Here is a 19,940-nt window from a genome sequence, read left to right as displayed (position 1 = left end):
CCTCCGCTTCCCGGATTCAAGCGATTCTCCTGCCTCAGCCTCCCGAGTAGCTGGGATTACAGGCGCCCGCCACCACGCCCGGCTAATTTTTGTATTTTTAGTAGAGACGGGGTTTCACCATGTTGGCCAGGCTGGTCTTGAACTCCTGACCTCAGGTGATCTGCCCGCCTCAGCCTCCCAAAGTGCGGGATTACAAGCGTAAGCCACCGCGTCCGGCCGGACCCTCAGTTCTTTCGCTATAAACGAGAGTACTCTTCCCCACCCCACAGGCTTATATCTCTTACAATTCAGTGAGCCATCGCCTGAGGACACACCTGTTGCACAAAAAGGGCTCACTACACGACATCACACCCGAGTCTCGTACCGTCATCTTCATAACCTGCCCAATCCCAGTGAGTGTGAGAGGTAAGTCTGCAGCAGGGCCCGGAAAACTTGTTTCTTTTTCTTTTAAATAAGTTTTCTCGCGAATTCGAATGCAGGTCCTCCTCCTCCCATACCGCAAAGGACTCCGCTCGTCACCACGCCCCCGCCTCCTGTCAGGAGCAGCAAACCCCAGGTCTCGCGAGGGTTTCTTCCTTCTTCAAGATCAGCCACAGGTCGCGCGATAGGGATGTGTCCAATCACGAGGCTAGATGGCTTCACAAGATGGCGGCGCGCGGGGAGCGTATCATCTGCGTTTCTAGGAGCTTCGCTGTGCGGCTGCTTTAAGATTCTAGGATTCCAGGGTTGTACAGGCCCACGCCAGACACGACGTGTGGCAGGAACCTCGGCCTCAGAGGTGGGTCACTTATATCTCTCATGCAGATTTACTATCATGGGTCACTTAACCCGTGGGTCACACGGGTTCCTCATTCTTGAGTTTTGGGCTAGTGAGGTGCCGACTTCGGGGTCTAGGAGGGGAGACCTGATGTGGCTGTGTGTGCGCGCGCGGGGGTGTTGAGAGTGGATGAGTGGGAGGAGTTGGCGAATAGAATAGAGACTAGGATTGAAGTAGGAAAGACTCCCCGGGGTTTAGGAGGTGTAGAGAGATCCAAAACTGAGGCGGGAAGACAAACTGAGCTGATAAAATGAGGGCGTGGAGAGAATGGAAGAGATGGAGAATGGCAGTGGCAGGACTAGTGGGAAAAGTCGGATTTATGAGAGAAGGCGAAGAGAGAAGATGTAGATTGGTGTTGAGGTGGGAGGGATCTGTGCAGAAAGAATTTGAAGTTCTGAAATTGGAATTTAGACTGTTTTACAGGCTGTGTATCAAGAGAATGGTAGTTGAAGAGGGTAATGGTCAAGAGGAACCACGGAAACAGAAGCATGGAGATGAGAAAGAAAAAAAAAAAAGGAAAGCCTTATTCACAGGGTTCTACTATTAACTTTAGCTTTCTGGACTGACTCAAGTAACCAGGAAGAAAAGTTCCAGTCCTTGGGCTGAGCTTTCTTTGAAATTCAGTGAGGGTGCTTTGTGTCAGTGGTCCAGACAGGGAAGAGTTCCATCGTGCTTTCAATCAACAAATACTTGAGTGCCTACTCTCTCGGGCCCTATTTTAGGCGTTGGGATATGCGGTGAACAAGACAGACAAAATATTTACCGTCTTGAGGCTTATTGACGGGAGATTCTTTAAAGTAAGTAAAATATATGGAATGTCAGATGGGTAAATTCTGTGTAGAAAATTGAAGCTAGAGCCTGGGTAGCAAAGCCAGACTCCCTTTCTACAAAAAATGAAGTAAATTAACCAGGTGCAGTGGCCTGTACCTGTAGTCCCAGCTGCTTGGGAGGCTCAGGTGGGAGGATTGCTTGATCTCAGGAGTTGGAGGCTGCAGGGAGCTATGATTCCACCATTGCACTCTGGGCAACAGAATGAGACCTTGTCTCAAGAAGAAGAAAAAAAAAAAAGAATTGATGCCCAGTTAAACTCTGAAGAATAGGATATATTTAGCTAAGAACTCATTGCCTATATTGGGAGGTTAGTTAGAAAAGAAGTGGTAGTATTGACTCATTCTGTATCTGTTCTGACCAGAAAAGTTGAATAATGTAGGAAATGAATCTGCCATATCTATAATTTAATTTGTTTCACGTATATTCAGAGTATCATGTTGTGTGCGCACTGATGTCAGCTATGTAGTCTGTAGATTTTCCTTAATGTGTTGCAGAGCCCTAACATGCCACCATCTCTTGAAGTCAATGTTAGGATATGGTGACTATAGTCAGCAACAATGTATGTTTCAAAATAGCTAGGAGAGAGAGCTTGAAATGTTACCAATACATACATATAAAAAATACTCAAAGTGATGAATACCCATATACTCTGACTTGATCTTCACACATTCTCTGCGTGTAACAAATACCCCATAAAGGTCACATGTCCTCCATAAATAGGGAAAATATTTTCTATCAGCTTAAAGAAATTACTCTGAGTTTACTTTTCTTTTTTGTTGCTTGCCAGAATCACAAGAAAGGATATTTTCTTTTTCTTTTTCTTTTTTTTTTTGAGACAGAGTCTCACTGTCACCACGGCTGGATGGAGTGCAGTAGCACTATCTTGGCTCACTGCAACCTCCACCTCCCAGGTTCAAGTGATTCTTCTGCCTCAGCCTCCCAAGTAGGTGGGATTGTAGGCACCCACCACCACGCCCAGCTAATTTTTTTTTTTTTTTGAGACAGAGTCTCGCTCTGTCACCAGGCTGGAGTGCAGTGGCATGATCTTGGCTCACTGCAACCTCCGCCTCCTGGATTCAAGTGATTCTCCTGCCTCAGCCTCCCGAGTAGCTGGGACTTCAGGCACGTGCCACCACACCCAGCTAATTTTTCTATTTTTAGTGGAGATAGGGTTTCACTATGTTGGCCAGGATGGTCTCCATGTCGACCAGGCTGGCCTCACGAACTCCTGACCTCAGGTGATCCTCCTATCTTGGCCTCTGAAAGTGTTGGGATTATAGTCGTGAGTGACTGTGCCCGGCCAACACTTTCATTTTGGATATTTTCTTTTTAATAAAGTCTCTTATTTGTATTTGTTTATTTTGAGACAGGGTCTCACTGTGTTGCCCAGGCTGGACTGGAACTCCTGGGCTCAAGCTATCCTCGGCCTCCCTAGTAGCTAGGACCACAGGCACGCACCACCTTGCCCAGTTGATGTTTTCTTGAGAACTGGGGGCCATCCTAGTTTTATGCTCCACTCTTTCCTGATGGTCAGTAAAGGGTATATCAGTGCTAGGAAATTAAAACAGGTATATAGTCAGTTTTAGTCATAGTGTGAGGGGCAAAATGTAGCAACGGTATGCTGAAAAACTTTCAGGTGACTACTAATCTCCTCAAATTCTGCATTGTTTACTCAACAAATATTTATTGTATACAGGTTGCTGGGGGTATAGTGAAGATTAGGATGATATGGTTGCAGGTCTATGTGTGACATATGCAAATTAATTACATACCCGGTAGTAAACTGAAGATCTCTGAGGGAGAAGCAGCATAGGGTGCTTTGAAAGCATGTAGATGGGCATCTGATTGGATTGTGGGGTCAGAGAAAGCCTGCCTGAGTAAATGATGCCTAGGGTGTGATTTGAGTAGCTAGTGGACCTTCGGAGGTGAAAGGCGATGGTGGGAGGTTGAGGAGAGTCTTACAGGCAGTAAGAATAGGAGATGGTGAGACAGACTACCATGCAGCAGAGAAAATGGAAGAAGACCAGTATGTCTGGAAGGGGAAAGTGGCAACAAATGAAGTTGGAGGGACAGATAAGGCCTGGATTATGCCTGCCTTGTTAATGATTTTAGACTTTATTAGCTTAATAGCTTTGGGATGCCACTGAAGGGATTTAATAAGGAAATGTTCACCTTTGCATGGGGGGAGTGGCTTGTCTGCTAAGTGAAAAATGGCTGGTAGAAGGCAAGAGTGATTATGAAGAGATCAGTTTGAGACTCTTAGAGCAACCCAAGAAAGACATGATAATGACCTGGGCCAGAGAGGTGGTGTTGTGAAGGGTGAAGAGTGGGATAAGGTCAAGAAATAATTGGGAGATAGAGTATTCAGGACCTGGTGTGTTGTGAATGGGGGAGGCAGCATGGAGAAGGTGTTGAAGATTTTTGATGTGTTTATCACAAGAAAGATAGCAGTGCATTTGGTGAGATAGGGAAGATGAGGAGGACCAGTTTGGGGTGGGTAGAAGTGATTTAATTTTGCACATATTGTACATGTATTTTTGAGCCCTTCAAGTGAGAAATATGGTAGGCAGTTGGATATGTGATTTGGAAAAGTCTGGAATGAAGACAACCGTTCTTTTTTGAAATTGGTTTAATTTCCAGTGTAGGAAGCTGTCAAAAAACTATCTGAAATAGCATTGACAGATTTATGACTATGTAAAATTATGTCTCTAACAAAGATTGCAAAAGAAAAATATTTATTGCTAGGAGATGTTATAATAGAGGATTTGTCTTAACTGGGGAGATTAGGGAAGGAAGGATCTTCCTGAAGAAGAGATGCTTGAACTGTGAGCCCAAGAATGACTAAGAATTCGCCAACTGAAGAGAGGGAGGAAAAAACATTACAGATAAAAAGAATAGCCTGCATAGGAGGCTGAGGCAGGAGAATCGCTTGAACCCGGGAGGCAGACGTTGCAGTGAGCCAAGATTGCACCACTGCACTCTAGCCTGGTGACAGAGGGAGACTGTGTCTCAAAAAATAAATAAATAAATAAGAATAACCTGCATAAAGGCCGTGTGGTCGGGGTACAAGGACACAAAGGGCAAGGGCATGTGACTTAAACTGATAGTGAAAATATAGGCAAGGCCAGGTCATGTAGGGCCTTGTATGTAGGCTGAAGTGATGTTTCTTATTTTATCCTAAGAGTAAGGTTTTGAGCAGGTGGACATACGAGAAGGACATACCGAGATTTGTGTTTAGAAATGATCACTGCGAGGTGGAAGGAGGGATGGCGAGAACAAGAGTGGATGCAGGGAGACCAATTAAGAGGCCACTGTAAACCAGGTGCGGTGGTGCACACCTGTAGTCTCAGCCATTTGGGAGCCCGAGGTGGGAGGATTGCTTGGGCCCAGGAGTTCAAGTCTGGCCTGGGCAATGTAGTCTCTAATAAAATAAAAGTAAATAAATAAAAAGGCTGTTCTGGCCGGGCGTGGTGGCTTACAACTGTAATCCTAGCACTTTGGGAGGCTGAGGTGGCAGGATTGCTTGAGGCCAGGAGTTCAAGACCAACCTGGCCAACATAACGAAACTGTGTGTCAAAAAAAAAAAAAAAAGGCCTTTGGGCTTGACATTGTTGGGGACAGGGAAAAAGAGTGGATTTAAGAGGTATTTAGCAGGTAAAACCTACAGGAGTGGTGATTTCTTGGATATGAGAAACTATCAAGTGACTCCTAGATTTTTGGCTGATATAATACTGTTTAGAAGAATAATCATTATTTAAAAAGTAGAAAATAAAGATATTAAGAAAATAAAAGTCACTTACCACCCAGATATATATATATATATATAATAGTAAAATATTTTTAAAATTACCAACTACCTGGAGATTTACTAAATCATTATAATAGTTTCTCTTTCAGTTTTTATGTCTTGATAGAAATACATTTGCTTTTATTTCTTGTTGTAATCTGAAAGAAGACAAAATTATGTTTGTTTTCATTTGGTTTTAGCTACCTGGGAATGACAAGATTGAAACTTTAAGTTGGAATCAAAGATATTTTTTCAAACTTTGGTGATGTTATGGTGCACTACCAAATATTCAGTCCTTGTAAGGATACTGTAAAAACTAACCTCCAGGCTCGGTGTGGTGGCTCATGTCTGTAGTTGTAGCACTTTGGGAGGCTGAGGCAGGAGGATCGCTTGAGCTCAGGAGTTGGAGACCAATCTGGGCAACAAAGGGAGACTCTGTCTCTACAAAAAATAAAATTAAAAATAAATTAGCCAGGTGTGGTGGCATGGTGGCACATACCTATAGTCCCAACTACTCGGGAGGCTGAGGTGGAAGGACTGTTTCATCATGGGAGATCAAGGCTGCAGTGAGGTATGATTGTGCCACTGTGCTCTGTCCTGGACGACAGAGCGAGACACTATATCAAAACAAACAAAACAAGACAAAACAAAACACAACTAACCTCTAACTAATATCCTTGGTTATAGATCATATAGACAGACTGTGTTCTGTCACTTTGATGCTCTTAAAGGAATAATTTTCAGCTTTCTTCCCTTGATTTAAAAAAAAAGATTTACTCTTATATTGTCTACATTTTTAAAATCATGGAAAAATATACATAACATAAAATTTATCATTTTAGCTATTTTTAAGCGTACCATTCAGTGACATTAAATGTGTTCATTCTCTTGTGCAACCATCACCTCTATCTCCAGAACTTTGTCATCATTCCAAAGTGAAACTCTGTACCTATTAAACAGTAACTCCTCATTCTTCCCTCCCCCAGCTCCTCATCACCTCTATTCCACTCTCCATCTGTGTAATAAATTTACCTCTTCTGGGTACCTCATATAAGTGGAAGCATACAATATTTGTCCTTTTGTGTGTGGTTTATTTCCCTTAGCATGGTGTTTTCAGGGTTCTTCCATGTTGTAGCATGTATCAGAATTTCATTCCTTCTGGCCGGGCGTGGTGGCTCACGCTTGTAATCCCAGCACTTTGGGAGGCCGAGGCGGGCGGATCACGAGGTCAGGAGATCGAGACCACGGTGAAACCCCGTCTCTGCTAAAAATACAAAAAAATTAGCCGGGCGCGGTGGCAGGCGCCTGTAGTCCCAGCTACTAGGAGAGGCTGAGGCAGGAGAATGGCGTGAACCCGGGAGGCGGAGCTTGCAGTGAGCCGAGATTGAGCCACTGTACTCCAGCCTGGGCGACAGAGCGAGACTCCGTCTCAAAAAAAAAAAAAAAAAAGAATTTCATTCCTTCTTAGGGCTGCATAATATTTATTGTATGTATATACCGTATTTTGTTGATCCATATTTATTGTATGGATATACCGTATTTTGTTGATCCATATTTATTGTATGGATATATCGTATTTTGTTGATCCGTATTTATTGTATGGATATACCATATTTTGTTGATCCATATTTATTGTATGGATATATTGTATTTTGTTGATCCATATTTATTGTATGGATATACCGTATTTTGTTGGTCCATATTTATTGTATGGGCATACCGTATTTTGTTGATCCATATTTATTGTATGGATGTATCGTATTTTGTTAATCCATATTTATTGTATGGAAATACTGTATTTTGTTGATCCATATTTATTGTGTGGATATGCCGTATTTTGTTGATCCATATTTAGTGTGTGGATATACCGTATTTTGTTGATCCATATTTAGTGTGTGGATATACCGTATTTTGTTGATCCATATTTATTTTATGGATATACTGTGTTTTGTTGATCCATATTTAGTGTATGGATATACTGTGTTTTGTTGATCCATATTTATTGTATGGATATACTGTTTTGTTGATCCATATTTATGTCCATATTTATTGTATGGCTATACCGTGTTTTGTTGATCCATATTTATTGTATGGATATACCATATGTTGTTGATCCATATTTATTTTATGAATATACCGTATTTTGTTGATCCATATTTATTGTATGCATATACCATCTTTTGTTGATCCATATTTATTGTATGGATATACCAGGTTTTGTTAATCTATATTTATTGTATGGATTACTGTATTTTGTTGATCCGTATTTAGTGTATGGATATACCATATTTTGTTGACCCATATTTATTGTATGGATATACCGTATTTTGTTGACCCATATTTAGTGTATGGATATACCGTTATTTTGTTGATCCATATTTATTGTATGGATATACCGTATTTTGTTGACCCATATTTAGTGTATGGATATACCGTGTTTTGTTGATCCATATTTATTGTATGGATATACCATATTTTGTTGATCCATATTTAGTGTATGGATATACCGTATTTTGTTGACCCATATTTAGTGTATGGATATACCGTATTTTGTTGACCCATATTTAGTGTATGGATATACCATATTTTGTTGATCCATATTTAGGGTATGGATATACTGTATTTTGTTGACCCATATTTATTATATGGATATACTGTATTTTGTTGATCCATATTTAGTGTATGGATATACCATATTTTGTTGATCCATATTTAGTGTATGGATATACTGTATTTTGTTGATCCACATTCATCTGCCGATGGACACTTGGGTTGTTTCCCACCTTTTCACTCTTGGGAATGATACTACTGTGAACACTGCTGTACAAATATCTGTTTCAGTTCCTCCTTTCAGTTCTTTTGGGAATATATCTAGGAGTGGAATTGCTGAATCAGATCGTAATTCTATGTTTAGCTTTTTAAAGAACCGCCAAGCGTTTTTCAACAGCAGCTGTGTGCCATTTCACATTCCCAACAGCAATGCACGAGAACTCCAATTTCTTTACATCCTTGCAGAACACTTGTTGTTTCCGTTTTTTTAATTTTTGATTTTTGTTTTTTTGTTGACAGCAGCCATCCTAGTGGGTACGAAGTGGTATCTCACGTGGTTTTGATTTGTATTTCCCTGATGACTAATGATGTTCAGCATCTCTTCATGTGCTTATTTGTTGCATACATTTTTAAAATGTAATTTCTACTTTCTCACTTGATCGGCAAAGACATGTTGGCTGTAACTATTAACTTGGCATCCACAGCTTTCCCCACTGATTTTTTTTTTTTTTGAGATGGAGTTTCGCTCTTGTTGCCCAGGCTGGAGTGCAATGGCGTGATCTTGGCTCACTGCACCCTCCGCCTCCTGGGTTCAAGCAATTCTCCTGCCTCAGCCTCCCAAGTAGCTGGGATTACAGGCTCCCGCCACCATGCTTGGCTACTTTTTGTATTTTTAGTAGAGATGGGCTTTCATCCTGTTGGCCAGGATGGTCTCGAACTCCTGAATCAGGTGATCTACTTGCCTTGGCTTCCCAGAGTACTGGGATTAGAGGCATGAGGCACTGCACCTGGCCCCCATTAATGGTTTTTAATAAATATGCTGATTTTCTTTCTCTCTTTCTCTCCTTAAGATGGCTCTGAGTAAATCAATGCATGCAAGAAATAGATACAAGGACAAACCTCCTGACTTTGCATATCTGGCATCCAAATATCCAGATTTTAAGCAGCATGTTCAGATAAATCTGAATGGAAGAGTGAGGTAGGTAACAGATGAAAAATCACTGTATTATTCTTGTGTGATTCAAATGGATATGATATAATAGAAAGCCCACCTGAATGTTAATCTTAGACATTTGATTAAACTTCCCATGCGACCTTGGACAAATCACTTAACCTCTCTTGGTCTCAGCTTTTTAATGTATAACATTAGAGGAATGGACCAAATGCTTTTAAGTTTCCTTCTGGCTTAAAAAAAACATTCTCTTGATGTCCAAATTATTGCTTACCCTACAGAAATCCCAGAGTAACTGCAGAGACTTAGGATTGTGCTCTTCATGATCTAAAACTTAGTGACTGGTGAGGATCTAAAGACTTTTTTTCTTTTTTGAGACAAAATCTCATTCTGTTGCCCAGGCTGGAGTACAGTGGCATGATCTCAGCTCACTGCAACCTCCGCCTCCCAGGTTCAAGTGATTCTCCTGCCTCAGCCTCCTGAGTAGCTGGGATTACAGGCGCCCGCCACCACGCTTGGCCAGTGTTTGTATTTTTAGTAGAGACGGAGTTTCACCATGTTGGTCAGACTGGTCTTGAACTCTTGACCTCGTGATCCGCCCGCCTCGGCCTCCCAAAGTGCTGGGATTACAGGTGTGAGCCACTGTGCCCGGCCTAAAGATATTTTAATAAGTATGTGTTTATTTTGATGTGAGGCAGGAAAATAACAACTAGGACATCAGGACTGATTTGACAGATATTATTATTTAAGATGTTACTAAATTTAAGAAGTTGATTTATTTTTATTTATTTATTTTGTTTTTAGAGATAGGGTCTTGCTCTGTTGCCCAAGCTGGAGTGCAGTGGCACAGTCATAGCTTGTGACAGCATTGAACTCCTGGGCTCAAGCTGTCTTCCTGCCCCGGCCTCCCCAGATAAAAATAGCCAAGCGTGCCCCACCATGCCTAGCTATCTTTATTTTTATTTTTGTAGAGACAAGGTCTTGTCATATTGCCCAGGCTGGTCTCAAACTCCTAGATTCAAGTGGTCCTCCCTCCTTTGCCTCCCAAAGTTCTGAGATTACAGCCACCACACCAAGCCAGAAAGTTGATTTTTTATTTTTACTTTATTTTTTTGAGACAGAGTCTCTGTTGCCCAGGGTGGAGTGCAGTGGTGCAGTCTTGCCTCACTGCAACCTCTGCCTCCCGAGTTCAAGCAATTCTCCTGTCTCAGCCTCCCGAGTAGCTGGGACTACAGGCCTCTGCCACCACACCCGGGTAATTTTTGTATTTTTAGTAGGGACGGAGTTTCACCATGTTGGCCAGGCTGGTCTTGAACTCCTGGCCTCAGGTGATCTGCCCGCCTTGGCTTCCCAAAGTGCTGGGATTACAGGCGTGAGCCACGTGCCCGGCCTTGATTTTTTTTTTTTTTTTTTTGAGACGGAGTCTTTCTCTGTCCCCCAGGCTGGAGTGCAGTGGCGCGATCTCGGCTCACCACAACCTCCACCTCCTGGGTTCACGCCATTCTCCTGCCTCAGCCTCCCGAGTAGCTGGGACCACAGGCGCCCGCCAACACGCCCGGCTAATTTTTTGTATTTTTTTTTAGTAGAGACGGGGTTTCACTGTGTTAGCCAGGATGGTCTCGATCTCCTGACCTCGTGATCCACCCGCCTCGGCCTCCCAAAGTGCTGGGATTACAGGCTTGAGCCACCGCGCCCGGCCGATTTTTTTAAATTAAGAAAATAATAGTATAAATGTTTCAGGAAATGGCAAAATTATGATAATTATATGGGAATGACTGATGTGTCTTTTATACCTCTGCGAAAGAACCGTCTCTAACTGCATTCCTCAACTCTACGAGTTACAGAGGGAATTGGAAATTCCAAGCCTACCTGGAGAGAGGCGTGGTGATTCAGCTGTGGGAAGGAAGAGGAGCAGGATTTGAGGAGAAAAGGGAAGAATAATAGTGGTATATTAAAGTAAAGAATTAGTGGTATAATAAACTAAAGAATAATAGTGGCCAGGCACGGTGGCTCAAGCCTCTAATCCCAGCACTTTGGGAGGCCAGGGTGGGCGGATCACTTGAGGTCAGGAGTTTGAGACCAGCCTGACCAACATGGTGAAAACGTCATCTCTACTAAAAATACAAAAATGAGCTGGGTGTGGTGGCACGTGCCTGTAATCCCAGCTACTCAGGAAGCTGAGGCAGGAGAATTGCTTGAACCTGGGAGGTGGAGGTTGCAGTGAGCCGAGATCGTGCCACTGCACTCCAACCTGGACGACAGAGACTCCATCTCAAAAAAAAAAAAAAAAAAAGATTAGGATCATAGTGCTTGAGGCATTTTCTTGACCTCTTCTTTACTCTAAGCCCTCTCCTTATAGCTTTAGAAATGGAGGCCCTGGGGAAGACTTAACCTGGAAGCCAAGATAACCCTTAAAATCATACAGGAGTTCAAACAAATATTTATGTTCATTTTTCTGGCAGATAATCCTTAGCTTTCATCAGATTCTCAAAGGGATCTGTGAAACTCTCCACCCCCACTCAAGTATACAAGGGTTAAAATCACTTTGGGAGGCCGAGGTGGGCAGATCACCTTAGGTTAGGAGTTCAAGACCAGCCTGGCCAACAAAGCAAAACCCTGTCTCTATTAAAAATACAAAAAATTAGCTGGGCGTGGTGGTGCGCACCTATAGTCCCAGCTACTCAGGAGACTGAGGAGGGAGAATTGCTTGAACTGGGGAGGCAGAGGTTTTAGTGAACCAAGATCATGCCACTGCACTTCAGCCTGGGCAACAGAATGAGACTCTATCTCAAAAAAATAAAATAAAATAAATTGAGCACAGCCTATATGTGAATGCTTGTACTACTTACTGTGTTAATATATTAAGTACATTTGAAAACATTTCAAAATAGAAATTAAAAATATATTTAAATAGGACTTCTGGTATTTTCTTTGGATACCATAAAGAATCACCTTTGGCACCTTACTTTGGAGTCAGTTACCCTAAAGAGATTGAATTGGGATTTCTCTGTTTATAACATCTCTCTCATTGTTTGTAAATCATTGTTTCATAGTGATATATGTGGATGTTGATCCTAGTAGCTTTAGGAAAGATAATATTTTAGTGGGGTGCAACGCTGTGCATCTGTAGTCCCAGCTACATGAGAGACTGAGGTGAGAGGATCTTGAGTCCAGGAGTCTGAATCCAGCCTGGGCAACATAGCAAAATCCTGTAATTAAAAAAAAACAACAGCCAAAAAGAAACACATATAGTTTTGTCATTGTTTGTTTCCTCTGTATACTTACTGCTGTACTTAATCAGCTATTTAACGAAAACCTACTGATTAGCCACATTGTGCTCAGTTCTAGGAAAGCCTTAATAAACAAGAAAGATGTCACTGCCACAGTCACACACTAATTTATACACTAGTGGGGAAAATGGACAAATACATAAGCCGTTAACCTTTTAGTATGGGAGAATCTGGGGGATGTGCAGTGGGATCACATGAAAAGGAGACCGTACCTGACTTTGGGATTTAGAGAATGATTTGAAACCGAAATGGTCTCTTGTTTGTGTTTTAAGGAATGAGTGGAGTGAGCCAGGTAGAAAGAAGAGTATTCCAGGCAGAGGCAGCAGCGTGTGCAAAGAATACTGGGCAGAGGGGAACTGAAGAAGTGAAGCATGCCTGGGGTGCAGTGGACAAGAGACAGGAGGAGGTGGGCTGGGGATGGTTATACTTTGTGGTGCTTTATAAGGCCCACTGAGGAGTTTGAAATTTTTCTTAAGGGCATGGTATGGATGATTCTTGTGCTTTGCCCATCCCCGTCCTCATCCACTAAAGTTTTATATTATTTTCTGAGACAGAGTCTTGCTCTGTTGCCCAGGCTGGAGTGCAGTAATGTCATCTTGGCTCACTGCAACTTCCACCTCCTGGGTTCAAGTGATTCTTGTGATTCAGCCTCCCAAGTAGCTGGGATTACAGGCATGTACCACCATGGCTGGCTAATTTTTGTATTTTTAGTAGAAAGGAGGTTTCACCATGTTGGCCAGGCTGGTCTCAAACTCCTGGCCTCAAGTGATGCTCCCACCTTGGCCTCCCAAAGTGCTGGGATTATAGGTGTGAGCCACTGCACCTGGCCCACGAAGGTTTTAAAGCAAGGGAATAACATGTTCAGAATTGTGTTTAAACACATACATTCTAGGAGCGTTGTGGAGGATGGATTGCAGGGAGAGTTAAGACTGGAGGTCTAGGGAGGTAGGTAGGAAACTGTTTTAGTGATGCAGATTAGATATATCGGTAGTCTAACTAGGTAGAGGCAGCAGGGATAGAGATCACAGGATGAGTTTGAGAAAAATTAAAACAGCAAGACACGGTGGAAAGAAAGGAGAACAGAAGAACCAAGTATGGTACCAAGAGGATGGATGGTAGTGCCATACGCGAAAGTGGGGACAAGGGGGAATGAGCTGGTTTGGAGAGGATGATATTTTCAGTTTTGGGCATATTGGGTCTGAGAAGTCTATGGGGGATTCACATGGAGTATTTCATAGGCACTGGAAAATAGGAGTCTGAAGAGAAGGACACAGCAGTCCAGCAGCGATGGTGGGGATGGTAGTGAAAGCCTGCTTAACTGAGCTGAACACTGAGGGTTGAATAGAAGGGGAAGATAATTCCAAGTTTAGAGAACCATGTTTTGTTTGGTGTGGTAAGTTTGAAGAGCTGCATGTCGCTGGGGCTGAAGTGGATATAGGATAGCAGGCTGAGGAAAAACAGAGGACAAACAGCAGCCACAAAGAGCTTTCATAGCATGCCTGTGACGGTGGACTTGATTCCTTGGACACTGAGGAACCGCAGGAGGGTTTTTAAGATGGTTAGGATTTTTTTTTTTTTTTTTTTTTTGAGACAAAGTCTTGCTCTTGTCCCCCAGGCTGGAGTGCAATGGCGCAATCTCGGCTTGCTGCAACCTCCGCCTCCTGGGTTCAAGCGATTCTCCTGTCTCAGCCTCCTGAGTAGCTGGGATTACAGGCTCGCACCACCACGCCCATGTCATTTTTGTATTTTTTTTTTTTTTTTGAGATGGAGTCTCGCTCTGTCGCCCAGGCTGGAGTGCAGTGGCGCGATCTCGGCTCACTGCAAGCTCCGCCTCCCGGGTTCACGCCATTCTCCTGCCTCAGCCTCTCCGAGTAGCTGGGACTACAGGCGCCCGCCACCACGCCCGGCTAATTTTTTGTATTTTTAGTAGAGACGGGGTTTCACCATGTTGGCCAGGCTGGTCTCGGAACTCCTGACCTCAGGTGATCCTCCCACCTCAGCCTCCCAAAGTGCTGGGATTACAGGCATGAGCCACCGTGCCTGGCCTAAGAGATATATTTTTTAAAAGGCCGAGCGCAGTGCCTCATACCTGGAGTCACAGCACTTTTGGAGGCTGAGGCAGGAGGATTGCTGGAGCCCAGGGGGTCAAGGCTGCAGTGAACCATGATCGCGCACTGCACTCCAGCCTAGGCAACAGAGCTAGAGACCTTGTTTCCAAAAAAAAAACCTATCACTCTGAAGCAGACCTAACAGATCTGTTTTTACAACATATCTAAAGGTACCTGGCAAGTCACAGACATTGAGTTAATATTTGTTGACCGCATGAGAATAATTTCTCTATTAAATGATATGCCAGGCCGGGCATAGTGGCTCATGCCTATATTCCCAGCACTTTGAGAAGCCAGCAAATGGCTTGAGCTCAGAAGTTTGAGATCAGCCTGGGCAACATGGAGAGACCCCGTTCTCTGCTAAAAATACAAAAATGAGCCAGGCGTGGTGGCACATGCCTATAATCCCAGCTACTTGGAAGGCTGAGGCACGAGAATCGCTTGAGCTTGAGAGGTGGAGGTTGCAGTGAGCCGAGATTGTGCCACTGCACTCCAGCCTGGGTGACAGAGTGAGATCCTATCTCAAAAAAGAAAAAAAAAAAAAGAGGCTGGGTGCAGTGGCTCATGCCTGTAAACCCAGCACTTTGGGAGGCCAAAGTGGGCGGATCACCTGAGGTCAGGAGTTCGAGACCAGTCTGGCCAACATGGTGAAACCCCCATCTCTACTAAAAATACAGAAATAAGCCAGGCGTGGTGGTGTGCACTTGTGATCCCAGCTACTCAGGAGGCTGAGGCAGGAGCATCGCTTGAACCCAGGAGGTGGAGGTTGCAATGAGCCGAGATCGTGCCACTGCACTACAACCTGGGCAACAGAGCAAGAGTCTGCCTCAAAAAAAGAAAAAAGAAAAACAACAACAACAAAATGATATGCCATATATAAGTGGCATGAGACTGGTAATTTATAAAGAACAGAAATTTATTTCTCATAGTCTGGAGGCTGGGAAGTCCAAGATCAAGGCCCTGGCATCTGGTGAGGGCCCTTTTGCTGCATCCTCACAGGGTGGAAGGTGGAAGGAAGCAAACCCACTTCTGCAAGCTTTTTTTAAATAGCAGCATTAATCTATTCATAAGGGCAAAGCCCTCGTGACCTAAACCTCTCCCACTAGGCCCCACCTCCTAACACTGTTGGCATTGGGGATTAAGTTTCCAACAAAGGAATTCTGGGGGACACATTCAGATCATAGCACATACCTAAAACGAAATTACAGAGAAATGAAAAGTAAAGGGATGGGCAAAAATAAGTAGGTAAATGAGAGTTCCCCCTAAATCAAATAAAGTAGAAAAGAAGGCAAAAAGTATCAAAATGGAAAATTATATGGATAAATAACTTTCAGTGAAGATGAAGACTTAGCATTTTGAAAAATACAGAAATTTTAAAAAACAAGTTTGACAAGGTATAGTGATGCACATCTATAATCCCAGCTACTTGGGAGGCTGAGGTGGGAGGATCATTTGATCCCAGGAGTTCAAGGCTGCAGTGAACTGTGATTGCACCACCGCACTCCAGCGTGAGTGACAGGGTGAGACTCATGTCTAAAAAATACTGTTTGACATAATTTGGAACTTTTTTTAAGTGTTTCTAACTAAGTAGACAGAAATTTACAGAGAACAATGAACTTAGGGACTTTCAGAGGATCCATGAATGCTTTGAACACAATTAGATAAAAATACTATTTGTGTATGATGTTTTTTCTTTTTCTTTTGTTTTTGTTTTGTTTTATGTGTGTGTATGTGTGTTTTGAGAAGAGTCGCTCTGTCACCCTGGCTGCTGGAGTGCAGTGGCGTGATCTCAGGTCACTGCAACCTCCAACTCCCAGGTACAAGCGATTCTCCTGCCTCAGCCTCCTGAGTAGCTGGGATTACAGGTGTGCACCACAACGCCCAAATAATTTTTGTATTTTTTAGTAGAGACAGGGTTTTGCCATGTTGGCCAGACTGATCTCAAACTGCTGACCTCAAGTGACCCGCCTGCCTTGGCCTCCCAAAGTGCTGGGATTACAGGCTGGAGCCACCACGCCCGGCCAGTCTTCACTTTTAATTCTAGTTCTCTTGCTATTTTCAGCACATCTGCAGTTACTTCCTATGCTGAAGTCTTGAGCCCATCAGACTCATTTATGAGGGCTGAAATAATCTTTTTCTTTTTTTTTTTTTTTGAGACAGAGTCTCAGTCTGTCACCCAGGCTGGGGTGCAGTGGCCGGATCTCAGCTCACTGCAACCTCCATCTCCTAGGTTCAAGGGATTCTCCTGCCTTAGCCTCCTGGGTAGCTGGGATTACAGGTGCACACAACCACAACTGGCTAATTTTTGTATTTTTAGTAGAGACAGTGTTTCACCATGTTAGCCAGGCTGGTCTCGAACTCTTGACCCCGTGATCTGCCCACCTTGGCCTCTCAAAGTGCTGGGATTACAGGCGTGAGCCACCGCACCCAGCCGAAATAATCTTTTTCATATTTGATTAATGTTGATAATGACCTCCTCCCATCAATCCCAAATGTTCTTTTATTTTTTATGTTTTTGAGACAGGGTCTCACTGTGTTGCCCAGGCTAGAGTACAGTGGTATAATCATGGCTCACTGTAGCCTCAACCTCCCCAGGCTCAGGTGATCCTCTTACCTCAGCCTCCCAAGTAGCTGGGACTAGGTGTGTGCTGCCACACCCAGCTAATTTTTTGTGGTGGTTGTTTCACCGCATCTGGTCTCGAACTCCTGGGCTCAAGTGATTTGCCTCTCTTGACCTCTGAAAGTATTGGGATTACAGGCATGAGCCACCATGCCTGGCCAGTCCCAGATGTTTTTTTTTTTTTTGAGACGGAGTCTTGCTCTGTCGCCCAGGCTGGAGTGCAGTGGCGCAATCTCGGCTCACTGCAAGCTCCGCCTCCCGGGTTCAAGCCATTCTCCTGCCTCAGCCTCTTGAGTATCTGGGACTACAGGTGCACACCACCACGCCTGGCTAATTTTTTGTATTTTAGTAGAGATGAGGTTTCACCATGTTGGCCAGGATGGTCTCGATCTCCTGACCTCGTGATTCGCCTGCCTCAGCCTCCCAAAGTGCTAGGATTACAGGCGTGAGCAACCACGCCCGGCCTTGTTTTTCTTTTTTAGAGAGAGAGTCCCTGTCGCCCCGGCTGGAGTGCAGTGGTAGGATTATAGCTCATTGTAGCCTCAAATTCGTGGGCTCAAGCAATCCTCCTACCTCAGTCTCCTGAGTAACTAAAACAAAAACAAAGATACACACACAAAAAAACAAAAACAAAGACCACTGATCATAAATCACCACAACAAAGTTTGAAATATTGTGAGAGTTACCAAAATGTGGCATAGAGACATAAAGTGAGCATGTGCTATTGGAAAAATGGCGCCAATACACTTGCTAGATGTAAGATTGCCACAAACATTTGATTTGCTAAAAATACAATGTATATCCCATATACCCCCTAAATATATATACCTACTATGTAACCACAAAAATTAGTAAATCTTGACTGGGCACAGTGGCTCACGCCTGTAATCCCAGCACTTTGGGAGGTCGAGGTGGGCGGATCACTTGAGGCCAGGAGTTCGAGACTAGCCTGGCCAACATGGTGAAATCCCGTCTCTACTAAAAATACAAAAATTAGCCTCCCAGTGACTCAGGAGGCTGAGGCACGAGAATCGCTTGAACCCAGGAGATAGAGGTTACAGTAAGCCAAGATTGCACCACTGCACTCCAGCCTGGGCGACAGAGCGAGACTCTGTCTCAAAAACAGAAAAGAAATTAAAAGTAATAAATCTTTAAAAAGTTTTTTAAAAAGACTTGTTACAGGGAAAAAGAAATGTGTCTGTGAGGGGATGGGAAGAGGATACGGCAGTCTTGAGGAGAACTTCCTTGTTTTTCTTTTAGAGATGAGAGCAATGTGAGCCTGTCTATAGTTGCACCCTGGCATGGTTCGCAGGAACCTGTGGGAGACATTGGAGAGGGGAGATGCGCTCTCAGTGCAGATGACCTGGCGGCTCCTAGAAATCTTCCCCCTTCCTGCTTAGGTAGGAGTTGCTGATGATTGTCGGCACTGGCAGAATGTTCTTCGTTTTTACAATGGTTTTTTTTTTGTTGTTTTTGTTTTTATTTATTTATTTTTTTTGAGACAGAGTCTCACACCATCACCCAGACTGGAGTGCAGTGGCCCGCCCTCGGCTCACTGCAACCTCCACCTCCTGAGTTCAATCAATTCATGTGTCTCAGTCTCTTGAGTAGCTGGAATTACAAGCATGCGCCACCACAGCTGGCTAATTTTTGTATTTTTAGTAGAGATGGGGTTTTACCATGTTGGTCAGGCTGGTCTCGAACTCCTGACCTCAAGTGATTTGCCTGCTTTGGCCTCCCAAAGTTCTGGGATTACAGGCGTGAGCCACTGCACCCAGCCTACAATGGCTTTGTATTTAATTCTGTGAGTTGTATTAAAGAAGAATCACCGGGCTGGGTGCGGTGGCTCATGCCTGTAATTCCAGCACTTTGGGAGGCTGAGGCGGGTGGATCACGAGGTCAGGAGATCGAGACCATCCTGGCTAACATGGTGAAACCCCGTCTCTACTAAAAATACAGAAAAATTACCTGGGCGTGGTGGCATCCACCTGTAATCCCAGCTACTCAGGAGGCTGAGGAGGAGAATGGCATGAACCCGGGAGGCGGAGCTTGCAGTGAGCCGAAATCGTCTCAAAAAGAAAGAAGAATCACCAAAATATAAACTCAACTAATGACGGAAAAGAAATGTCGCACAAAACGTTAGACCTTCAGTGGGTCAGAGTCACTTATTTGCTTAACTCCTAAGTGCTCTCTTAAGGGAATCACGGGTGTTTTGGAAAGAGGGTACATTTCTAAGTTAGTCTTGTTAAGTATCAGTCTTGAGGGTGCCACTTCCAGCTGTGAGTTGTTTTTTTGTTGTTGTTGTTGTTGTTGTTTTGAGATGGAGTCTTGCTCTGTTGCCCAGGCTGGGGTGCAGTGGCGTGATCTTGGCTCACTGCAACCTCTGCCTCCTGGGGTTCACGCAATTCTCCTGCCTCAGCCTCCTGAGTAGCTGGGATTATAAGTGCCCACCACCACACCTGGCTAATTTTTTTATTTTTTATTTTTAGTAGAGATGGGGTTTTACCATGTTGGCCAGGCTGGTCTCGAACTCCTGACCTCTTGATCCACCCGCCTCGGCCGTCCAAAGTGCTGGGATTACAGGTGTGAGCCACTGAGGCTGGCCTTAGCTGTGAGATTTTATGCAATTTTCTTAGCTTTACTGAGACTGAGTCTTCTCCCCTGAAAAGGAGGGATGAGAGGACATCCTCGGACGGTTGTCATGAAGGTTAGCAGTAATGAGTGTAGAATGACTAGCATTCTATAGACACTGAGTTCATGGTAGGT

The 19,940-nt window shown here is 43.8% G+C and overlaps 1 protein-coding gene across 1 annotated transcript in view; it reads left to right on the top strand.

Annotated features, from left to right (window-relative positions):
* The first annotated feature begins 612 nt into the window (after positions 1-612).
* Positions 613-19,940, top strand: part of METTL16 (methyltransferase 16, RNA N6-adenosine) — a 99,723-nt gene continuing 80,395 nt past the window's right edge. The window contains exons 1-2 of the mRNA XM_055258429.2: positions 613-778; positions 9,056-9,183. Coding sequence (XP_055114404.1) covers positions 9,056-9,183 — 128 coding nt within the window. The 5' untranslated portion in view covers positions 613-778. The remainder of the gene's footprint in view (positions 779-9,055; positions 9,184-19,940) is intronic.

Source organism: Symphalangus syndactylus, chromosome 20, assembly GCF_028878055.3.
Source record: "Symphalangus syndactylus isolate Jambi chromosome 20, NHGRI_mSymSyn1-v2.1_pri, whole genome shotgun sequence".
Lineage (NCBI taxonomy): Eukaryota > Metazoa > Chordata > Mammalia > Primates > Hylobatidae > Symphalangus > Symphalangus syndactylus.
The sequence above is the reverse complement of the archived record's forward strand: the minus strand, read 5'-3'. Positions and strand labels throughout refer to the sequence as shown.